The sequence below is a fragment of the Oncorhynchus mykiss genome, chromosome 27, assembly GCF_013265735.2.
Source record: "Oncorhynchus mykiss isolate Arlee chromosome 27, USDA_OmykA_1.1, whole genome shotgun sequence".
Lineage (NCBI taxonomy): Eukaryota > Metazoa > Chordata > Actinopteri > Salmoniformes > Salmonidae > Oncorhynchus > Oncorhynchus mykiss.
Window position 1 is genome coordinate 14,554,531 of NC_048591.1, and position 11,878 is coordinate 14,566,408.

At 45.9% G+C, this 11,878-nt stretch overlaps 1 protein-coding gene across 16 annotated transcripts in view; it reads right to left on the bottom strand.

Moving 5' to 3' along the window:
- Positions 1-11,878, bottom strand: part of LOC110507082 (histone-lysine N-methyltransferase MECOM) — a 187,270-nt gene that overhangs the window by 22,275 nt on the left and 153,117 nt on the right. For 6 of the 16 annotated variants that reach the window (XM_036965531.1, XM_036965538.1, XM_036965539.1 and 3 more), the window contains 5 exons: positions 11,690-11,824; positions 5,049-5,151; positions 4,404-4,659; positions 3,860-4,031; positions 3,328-3,508 (listed from right to left, as the gene is read on the bottom strand). In XM_036965531.1, coding sequence (XP_036821426.1) covers positions 3,328-3,508; positions 3,860-4,031; positions 4,404-4,659; positions 5,049-5,151; positions 11,690-11,824 — 847 coding nt within the window. The remainder of the gene's footprint in view (positions 1-3,327; positions 3,509-3,859; positions 4,032-4,403; positions 4,660-5,048; positions 5,152-11,689; positions 11,825-11,878) is intronic. The other 10 variants (XM_036965541.1, XM_036965545.1, XM_036965543.1 and 7 more) reach the window with 6 other exon arrangements.

Consider the following 11,878-nt stretch of genomic DNA (forward strand, 5'->3'; position numbering starts at 1 on the left):
ACACACACACATGCATGCATGCACACACACCCACATAGGCATGGACACAAGCAGGCATGTACGTGGACACACACACGCACACAGACAAACACATGGACACACACATCACACGGACACACAAACATGGACACACAAACACACACGTATACAATACAGTACGCTGACCGACATGTTGCTCACACAGGCAAACGAACACGGAGGACGGACACACACATGGTCTCTAACACATCTGTCAGGGCAGAGGGTGTTCTGTCTTTTTTCACAGTCTTTAGCTGTTTTTAAACCTGCATATTTTCAACTGATTACTGCAAATGGACTCCCATTTGGAACACAGTGGAGGTGACATGTGGTTGCTATTTGTGTGGAATGGTGCGTTTGGAGGGGGAGGCAAGGGAGGGGGGAGATGGGGGTCCGCAGGCGGACACAGCCCTTCTGCCCTTTGTGTGGGGTCACCGTGCGAGGTCACGGAGCTGGGGTCAAAGGGTGAAGGTCATTGTGCTTTGGTGTGTGAGGTGAAAGATTGAGAAATCATTATTAGGGCCAGGAAATTGTCCTGACTACTTCAGCTAACAAGGAAAAACTCTGAAAATAGGTTTTCTCTGAAAAGCAAAACTGGGGTCTGGTCAATATGTGTTGTGGTTGTGGTTGTGAAGTTAGACCACAGGGGTTGGCATTTACAGGGAGTGTGAGAGAGAGTGGGGTCAAAGATAGGAGCTCTGGGGTCAACAGGGGGGAGGTCACGGCTGGTTGAACAGGTCAATGTGTGGGACAACAGTAGGGTTAAAACGTGAGGTCATAGTGTGAGGTCATTGCTAGGGGTCACTGGGTCAGCATGGTGTGTGGTTGCTGAGATGGGGGAATGGGGCACGTACTGCTTTTGTTCAACTATTAACAGAAATAGCACTCGCCTGTGACTACAATTCCTGTGGAATGAAAAATGTTATGCTCTCCTTTTGCAATCTTGTAGATTATAGATAGAGTTTGTACATATTACCACAATCAACATGACACTTTCAAAATGAAGTCAGTACCATTCAAAATATCATACATGAAATGTATAGAATTAATCCTACTATCACAACATATTATATTCAATGATATTCAAAATTGATAAATAATACCAAATAATATTAATTCATATTAAAGTGTTACTGATTGGAGTTTTTTTATGACTTAAAGGACTGATATTTAAAGGGGCATTTGACCCTAAAACCACTTGTTCATATTTTTCTCATCAGTGTACCGTTAATATGGTTTTAAAATATTATATTGCAATTATATTGCACTTATACAGTACCAGTCAAAAGTTTAGACACATCTACTCATTCAAGGATTTTTCTTTATTTTTACTATTTTCTATATTGTAGAATAATAGAGAAGACATTAATACTATGAAATCACACACATGGGATCATGAAGGAACCAAAAAAGGGTTAAACAAATCTAAATATATTATATATTTGAGATTCTTCGAAGTAGCCACCCTTTGCCTTGATGACAGCTTTACACACTCTTGCCATTCTCTCAACCAGCTTCATGAGGTAGTCACCTGGAATGCATTTCAAGGTGTGCCTTGTTAAAAGTTAATTTGTGGAATTTATTTCCTTCTAAATGCGTTATCAGTTGTGTTGTGACATGGTAGGGGTGATATACAGAAGATAACCCTATTTGATAAAATATCAAATCTATATTATGGCAAGAACAGCTCAAATAAGCAAAGAGAAACGACAGTCCATCATTACTTTTAAACATGAAGGTCAGTCAAAACGGAAAGTTTCAAGAACTTTGAAAGTTTATTCAAGTGTAGTCGCACAAACCATCAAGCGCTATGATGAAACTGGCTCTCAAAAGGACCGCCACAGGAAAAGAAGACCCAGAGTTACCTCTGCTGCAGAGGATACGTTCATTAGAGTTAAAAATAAATGCTTCACAGAGTTCAAGTAACAGAACATATCATCATCAACTGTTCAGAGAAGACTGCGTGAATCAGGCTTTCATGGTCGAATTGCTGCAAAGAAACCACTACTAAAGGACACCAATAATAAGAAGAGACATGTTTGGGCCAAGAAACACCAGCAATGGACATTAGACCAGTGAAGATCTGTCCTTGGTCTGATGAATCCAAATTTGAGATTTTTGGTTCTAACCGCCGTGTCTTTGTGAGACACAGACTAGGTGAACGGATGATCTCCGTTTGTGTGGTTCCCACCGTGAAGCATGGAGGAGGAGGTGTGATGGTGTGGGGTTGCTTTGTTGGTGACACTGTATGTGATTCATTTAGAATTCAAGGCACACTGAACTAGCATGTCTACCACAGCATTCTGCAGCAATACGCCATCCCATCCAATACGCCATCCCATCCCAAGTCAGTTATTAAGAACAAATTCTTATTGTCAATGACAGCCTAGGAACAGTGTGTTAACTGCCTGTTCAGGGACAGAACGACAGATTTGTACCTTGTCAGCTTAGTGGGACGATCATTTGTTTTTCAACAGGACAATGACCCAACACACCTCCAGGCCGTGTAAGGGCTATTTGACCAAGAAGGAGAGTGATGGAGTGCTGCAACAGAGGATCTGGCCTCCACAATCACCCGGCCTCAACCCATCTGAGATGGTTTGGGATGAGTTGGACCGCAGAGTGTAGGAAAAGCAGCAAATAAGTTGGAAAAGCATTCCAGGTGAAGCTGGTTGAGAGAATGCCAAGAGTGTGCAAAGCTGTCGTCAAGGCGAAGGGTGGCTACTTTAAAGAATCTAAAACATAACATATATTTTGATTTGTTTAACACTTTTTGGGTTCCTACATGATTCCTTATGTGTTATTTCATTGTGTTGATTGATGTGTTCTCTATTATTCTACAATATAGAAAATAGTAAAAATAAAGAAAACCCCTTGAGTAGGTGTGTCCAAACTTCTGACTGGTACTGTATGTACAAGCCTCATAGCTATTATAATAGAATACCTGTGTTTACTTCCTGGAAAAGTCTCATGGTTATGCAAAATGAATCCTAATGAGATGTTATGCTCTTGCTTGATTTTGGGCTTCAGGAAAATGGAAGCAATATGTCTTCAAAACGTGAATGTTTTCTTGGACTGTATCAAAAGTGGACTAATGAAGCATATATGAAGAAATGGTTTTCAAGTGAAATTCCTTTTAAAAACAATTAGAGGGTCAAAGTCGGTATGGCACTGCTTTATAATCATGTAACTAACATGTCAACTAATATTACGACCAGGTAAGAACATAAGAGAAGGGGTGTTTTAGTGATTTTTCTAAATGAGTTCTAACAAGCTCGTAGAATATGTGGAAAAAGCGTGCAGACTTACATATGAAGGGTCTGAGTGACTTACATATGAAGGGCTTGACACTGCTGTGGATGTGCTTGTGCTGCTTCAGGCCAGAGGACGTGGCAAAGGTCTTCCCGCAATCGGGACAGGCGTGAGCCCGCGCCCCCACGTGCTGCGAGCGAATGTGCCTCTGCAGGTTACTGGGGTCTGTGAACACCTGCTGGGGGGGGGACGAAGAGACACATGGGGGGGGGTCACCCATCTGCGACTATGGATGCGGTACATGTAAGAGCTGCATGCACACACTTGATCACACATTCAACATATAATCTAGTACAGGGCACTCGATCCGTGGTCCTGGAGAGCCACCCTCCTGTAGGTTTCTGCTCCAACCCCGGTAGTACCTAACCTGATTCAGTTTATCAACCAGTTAATTATTACAATCAGGTGCGCTACATTAGGGTTAGAGGGAAAACGTACCGTCGTGCTCCAGGAACAGGGTTGGAGAGTCATGCTCTAGTAACATACACATGAACCCACACCCACCTACCCCACCCAAACACAACTGTACCTTTGAGCAGGTACATGACTGTACCTTTGTGCAGTTTTCACATTCGTAGTGCTTGCCACTGTCATGTGACATCTGATGACGAATCAGGTTGGATTTCCAGTTGAAGGCCTTGGGGCACTGGTCACACTTGTAATCCCTCTCCTCTGAGTGAGACAGAGAGTGAGCTTCCAGGCTGCAGGAGAGACGGACAGACAGACAGACAGACAGACAGACAGACAGACACAACAACATTATTACAACACTGCATCACTAGCCTCTCAACTAAAAATAACCCAATGATGTAGGTTGGATTTGGGAGTAAAATGAACGAAGTGTGCAAACAAAGACCTTGCCCAGGATCAATAATAGTTCAAATGACACTGTCACCGTTCACTACAATATTATCATCAAGACAACTATAGATTCAGGTTGATGTGCAGTTGATACGTAGCCATCATCAGGCATGTGAGGGGGTGCAAGTTGAGTGACATAGAGGGGTTCTGAGCTGAGGGGGCCTGAGTTTTCCCGGTCCTATCAACAAGGGGGAAGGAGGACACCTTCTCACCTCTGGAGGTCAGGGAACACCTGGTCACACTCTTTACACTCCTGGGGACCGTTGTGGTCGTGGTGGCTGAGGCTGTGGGACAGGTGCAGATCGTGGGGCTCCAGGCCCTCGGGGCCCTCCAGGTCACTACTGTCCCCTCCAGGGTTCCCCAGGAAGGCTGAGGGGGGTGTCCCACATGGAACCTTCTGGTGGTCCAGTAGCTCAGAGACAGACTCAAAGAGCTGGTCACAATCCTCACAGCGATACTGTCTCTCCTCTGGACAGGGGGAAGGAAGGGGAGGAATATGTTAGGTGTGTGTGTGTGTGTGTGTGTGTGTGTGTGTGTGTGTGTGTGTGTGTGTGTGTGTGTGTGTGTGTGTGTGTGTGTGTGTGTGTGTGTGTGTGTGTGTGTGTGTGTGTGTGTGTGTGGGTGTATCTGTGTGTGTGTGTGTGTGTGTGTGTGTGTGTGTGTGTGTGTGTGTGTGTGTGTGTATGTGTGTGTGTGTGTGTGTGTGTGTGTGTGTGTGTGTGTGTGTGTGTGTGTGCGTGTGTCTGTCTGCGTGTGTGTGTCAGTGTGTGTCAGTGTGTGTGTGTGTGTGTGTGTGTGTGTGTGTGTGTGTGTGTGTGTGTGTGTGTGTGTGTGTGTGTGTGTGTGTGTGAACTGACCATGCATATCAGGAGCCATGGTGTCACATGAATACTGCTCTGCCTTCATGAACAAAAGCAGCTCCTCGCCTGGTTGGATCTCTTGAGTCACTCTGTAGAAGATCTGCAAAACACACACACACACAGATTTAAACAGCATATACACACATACATGAATACACACACACACACTCAAAACCTTGTCCACCAACACCATATAACACACTCACATCCACTTTACTGAAACAAAAACACACCGATGCAGAAAGCAAACACACTTTGACTCAACACAAATAAACACTCACACACACACACACACACACACACACACCTAACATATTCCTCCCCTTCCTCATGGTCCTAGTGCATTGAGTGACAGAAAATATGTACTAAAGGTCACATGACTACCTGTGGAGCTACATGTATACAGTACATTCACAGGCAACACTTCCATGCACAGCATATACACGCTACTCCATACACAAACACACATTCACACACACCACTACACACTACACACACAATCCACAGACTCCAAGGTGTATAGTGAATGGGTCATCTGAGAGACCCTGGGATCTCTGGGACTTCCCATACGAACACAATGGATGCCCTGCCAAACAATCACAGACGGTGTTATTTTTGGCACGCCTTGAAGGTTTAACTTATTAACTTCCCTTACAGCACCGTGGTGACATTTGGACGGGGGGACTGGGACGAGGGGGGATTATTAGAAATGTGACAGGGGAGTCTTCTGGGAAGGGCGCGGGTCACAGGGACACTGGCCCTGGGAGATAACGTACCTAGCTCGCCATTACATCAGTGCGGCGCGGCGGCAGCGAGGGCGAGGGCCAAGAGGCATGGTCAGAGGGGAGCCAGTCTCGACCCCATTGTTCAGGAGGAGAATGCAGGGAACTGAGAGGGTCCCGATAGCTGAGCCAGCCATGAGAACACAGCTAGCTCTCTCAGGTGCCCCCCTCGCCTGTATAGACCCACATCTCACCCCCTCACCTCCCTCCCAGCTCCTTCCTGCCGGTCTAGTGCGGTCGACAGCTCTCTTTCCAGGACTTTAGCCCTCACACCAACAGGCCACAATAATATTGAGGGTTGGGAACAATAAAAGAGCAGTTCAAACAGCTGTGTAGGGCTGCAGGGATTCTGCCCTCAGAGACTGATCGGGTCTTTAAGGGTGACTCTTTGAGAAGCTATCAAGGGTACAGCAAACCTGATCCCAGATGTGTTTATGCTGTCTTGCATGACAATAAGTGACAAGGAGTTGGCAAGACAGCACAAACTGATCTAGGACCAGGCTACAGCTGCTAGTGGACCGTGGCACATGGGGCAGAATGTGGCAGTGGCAGCGGGGAGCGAGTTGAAGATACTGTAGCTAGTATCTCTGCACTTGTGCAGATGGTGTACAATCTGGCACACAGGCACTGCAGTGAGTGCCAACATGGGGGAAATCCCCTCAGCAACACCCCTTCCCTGTGGGCCACCACAGGCAAACACTCAAACACACACAAACAAACATACCGTACACCCGAAACACACACACACACACACACACACACGCAAGCTAGCACACACACACACACACAATCAAACACACAAACACACACACTGGTTGTATGTTTCTGCACTGTAGAGACCTCCAACTCCTCTCAAAAAGCCTTATGAGTTGCCCCTATAAGGGCAGACTGACACAGAGTGAGAGAAGCCTAGTCTGGGGCTGTAAATGGACACTGGCTAGAAATAACAGCTAGATAAGAACAGTGGTGTTTGAGTTCACATTGTGAAGGCCAGCCAGCCACACCTTTGGACTTAAAGGGAACACTGAGGGGAGACAGCCCCAAGCCTTGACCTCTAGAGCCCCAAGCCTTGACCTCTAGAGCCCCAAGCCTTGACCTCCAGAGCCCCAAGCCATGACCTCCAGAGCCCCAAGCCTTGACCTCTAGAGCCCCAAGCCTTGACCTCCAGAGCCCCAAGCCTTGACCTCTAGAGCCCCAAGCCTTGACCTCCAGAGCCCCAAGCCTTGACCTCCAGAGGTCCAAACCTTGACCTCTAGAGCCCCAAGCCTTGACCTCCAGAGCCCCTGGGTATTGGGCTAACATTAAACACAAGGAGGCACTGAGGATAGGTACCTATACACACACACACACATAAACAAACACATGAGCAGACAAACATGCATGCACACGCACACACACACACAATACACTCTCCCTCTCTCTCTCTCTCCCCCTATCCTCTGTTTCTTGTAGAGGTCATAACCTCAGACATATCAGAGGCTGTTATCTTGGAGAAGTTGGTTACCTTGACATCATTAGTCACCAGTGCAAACAAAGAATCCGATTTTCCTCGGAACACTGACACACCCTCTTTGTTCCTCCAACATCCTTCCTCTCAGAGAGGTCATCTAGCAGGTATGCCAGCCACCAGCCAGAATGCTGATCTAGGATCAGGTCCTCCCTCTCTTTATACACTATATATACAAAATTATGTGGACATCTCTTCCAATTAGTGGATTCGGCTATTTCAGTCATACCCGTTGCTGACAGGTGTATAAAATTGAGCACACAGCCATGCAACCTCCATAGACAAACATTGGCAGCAGAATGGCCCTACTGAAAAGCTCTGTGACTTTCCACATGGTACCGTCATAGGATGCCACCTTTCCAACAAGTCAGTTCAATTACATTTCTGCCCCGCTAGAGTTGCCCCAGTCAACTGTAAGTGGTGTTATTGTGAAGTGGAAACGTTTGGGAAGAAACAACAGCTCAGCCACAAAGTGGCTCACAGAACGGGACCGCCGTGTGCTGAAGTGTATAAAAATCGTCTGTCCACCATTGCAACACTCACTACCGAGTTCCAAACTAACTCTGGAAGCAACATCAGCACAATAACTGTTTTTCTTCACGCAATGGGCTTCCATGTCCGAGCAGGCACACACAAGCCTAAGATCACCATGTGCAATGTCAAGTGTCTGCTGGAGTGGTGTAAAGCTCTCCGCCTTTGCACTGGAGCAGTGGAAACTCGTTCTCTGGAGTGATGAATCACGCTTCACCATTTAGCAGTCTGACGGACGAATTTCAGTTTGGCAGATGCCAGGATAACACAACCTGCCCGAATACATAGTGCCAACTGTAAAGTTTGGTGGAGGACGAATAATGTTCTTGGGCTGTTTTTAATGTTTTGGGCTAGGCCCCTTAGTTCCAGTGTAGAGAAATCTTAACTCTACAGCATACAATGACATTCTAGACGATTCTATGCTTCCAACTTTGTGGCAACAGTTTGGGGAAGGCCCTTTCCTGTTTCAGCATGACAATGCCCCCGTGCACAAAGCAAGGTCCATAGAGAAATTGTTTGTCAAGATTGGTGTGGAAGAACTTGACTGGCCTGCACAGAGCCCTGACTTCAACCCCACCGAACACCTTTGAGATGAATAGGAACGCCGATTGCGAGCCAGGCCTAATCGCCCAACATCAGTGCCTGACCTCACTAATGCTCTTGTGGCTGAATGGAAGCAAGTAATCGCAGCAATGTTCCAACATCTAGTGGAAAGCCTTCCCAGAAGAGTGGAGGCTGTTATAGCAGCAAAGGGGGGGACCAACTCCATATTATTGCCCATGATTTTGGAATGAGATGTTCAACGAGCACGTGTCCACATACTTTTGGTCATGTAGTGTCATTGAAATTCATTATGATCCAAAATAGAAAACTGAATCTAGATCAGCACTCCTACTCTGAGACACTTAGTAAATACGGGTCCTGATCTAGGATCAGTTCCTCCCTGTCCATATAATCATATTCATTATGATCCAAAAGACAAAAGTGATCCTAGATCAGCACTCTCACACTAAGACACTCAGCTTTCCAGTCTATTTATGTGATCACAGAACCTTTCACACATTAAAACAGTCAATTCATCTACTTCATGTCTCTTTGTGCGGCGTGGGAGAATCAATACGGCTAACGAGATTAGCCATCATATCTATCCACAGTATAATGAAAGAGTTTTTAGTCGCTCGTCAGATCATGGGAATTACACCGCTAATCCATTTACCCTTCAGCCTGTCCAATGTAGGCTACTGTCTGTGAGGGATATAGTTAAGACATCTCCATGCTAAATATACTTCATATCTGAACTTAGTACAATGCTCAGTGATGAACACAAGTGAATCTAACCAGAGAGAAGTTGTAGTGCTAAAAAACAGTTTTCACTCCCAGATTATTGATCTCAGATCCTTGATTGTATGAGACCCAATAGTCACCGACTGCATTGCAGAGCGTTGATGAATAGTTAGTGTTATCGGTAATAACACTGTTTAAAATATCATGCTACACATGTTCATACTTAGCTAACTCTGACCAGCTCTTAAACCCTACAGCTAAGACATGATCACACACGCCTTACTGCTGCAGCACTACGCAAGCCTTGCTATTCTCTACGCCGAACACACACACACACACACACACACACACACACACACACACACACACACACACACACACACACACACACACACTCACACACACACACACACACACACACACACTCACACACACACACACACACACACACACACACACTCACACACACTCACACTCACACACACACACACACATACTCACACACACACACACACGAGTAGGAACCCCTGAACGTTCCTCTAGCTCTCTTTCTTCTCTCTCTTCCCTTCCTCCACTCCTTTACTTTCCTCACCCTCTTGAGGTTGGACATAAAGTTTTATTATAAACAGGACTAGGTCAGAAATAAGAAGATTGAAGCCAGGTTAGTCCACAATGTGGGACTGATTGTGTAAGAGGGTGTAATATGTGGTTTCAGGCAGGCTTTACAGTCAGCACTTCTCAGCAGCTGTAAAACCTATTGGAAGCAGGTAAGGGACATTACATTTCTCACTTCCAGCTTTAGGATGAGGAGCACGGGGAGCCATCAGAAGCGCAATGAACATTCACATAGTCCTGATAAAGGGCCCGATCCTAAACAGAGCACGCATAGAGGCACACACATATACAGACACACACACACGTTCATACTCTGATAGAAACAGACATAACTGACAGACCTTCCAGATATCAAATCAAATGTATTTATATAGTCCTTCATACATCAGCTGATATCTCAAAGTGCTGTACAGAAACCCAGCCTAAAACCCCAAACAGCAAGCAATGCAGGTCTAGAAGCACGGTGGCTAGGAAAAACTCCCTAGAAAGGCCAAAACCTAGGAAGAAACCTAGAGAGGAACCAGGCTATGAGGGGTGGCCAGTCCTCTTCTGGCTGTGCCGGGTGGAGATTATAACAGAACATGGCCAAGATGTTCAAATGTTCATAAATGACCAGCATGGTCAAATAATAATAATCACAGTAGTTGTCGAGAGACATCTAACCTTACACATGCAATTTACGCCTAGACAGGCTTTGTGAGACGTTACTGTGTGTTATGAAAAACATGAGGGGTGTCCGGAAGACGTGAAGACAGTGTTGTGACAGTGTGTGGTACATAACAATAATCTCATCACAGCCTTGTCCATGACCCTGGCCAGGCTTAGACAGCCACCCGAGCAGAACCACAGTGATGACAGTCAGTCACACCTCAGAGAGAGGGCCAGAAGGCTACGTTAAACACTGCATCACATCGATTATGTCTCATATAGCACCCTATTCCCTATATAGTGCACTACTGGGATTGATTGTGTAATGCTTTATATAGGGGGCATACGTAGGGAATATGGTGACAATTAAGATTCATTATACTACAGTTGGAAATAAAAATCTGAAGTTGGCTTCCTCTCAAAATAAACTGTATCTAAATCATTTGGAGAATTAAATAACCATTTGGAGAATTAAATAACCATTTGCATAGTGACGCTATAATAATGCTAATGATAAGTACAATCATGATGACAATGTTCCTAGATACAAATTACATCCACTCATTAATATTACATTTGAAACGGATTCCTTATCTGCAACATATGCAAGTATCTATAAACTATTTATGAAAAGTGATGCAAACTCTTCTATCTATGTATCTTCCATCAAAACATGGAATGCACTGTACATGTCAAATAAAGTCTCCCTTACTATCTCTGTGTGTGTGTGTGTGTGTGTGTGTGTGTGTGTGTGTGTGTGTGTGTGTGTGTGTGTGTGTGTGTGTGTGTGTGTGTGTGTAGTCCGAGTCCATAAAATACTATTTAACCATTGAATGAGTGAATTGAAAATGCCCCTATGTGTCAGGTAGGAGGTAGGCCATCCTGTCCTGTCTCTCCCAGGTGAGGAGAGAAAGAGCAATGGGGCATTCCACACATATCTGGAAGTTTACAGTGCGAGCGTGTGTGAAGTGTCTGTGACTATCAGCACGGCAGCCGTTTGTGTGATCTGGCCCTGTGGTCCTCGACACGCTGAAGCCAAGACACAATTACACAGAAACAAAACACAGAGGCAGGGTGTGTGTGCGCGTGTGTGTGTGTGTGTGTGTGTGTGAGGAGAGGGGGGCTGATACTGAACGCAGGGTGGGCCGCACAGGGGCTATCTGAACTAGATCACAATAACACCTTCTAACACAACAACAAGCAGGCAGGCAGGACATGGGGGTTCACTGAGGCCCTGTGGCAGGCAGGAGGGCGGTCTCCTCTTCACATACCTGATCATCTATCTGGCACGGCGTCAGGTTGTGCTGGAGGGCCGTGGGGGCAAACTGGATGTGCTTCAGCCAGCTCCCGATATCAGGCTCGCTGGCATCCACACAGAACTTTACATGGCCCGACCCGTCCAAGATCTGGAGAGAGGTAGAGGGGGGGGGGGGGGGGGGGGGGGGGGGGGGGGGGGGGGG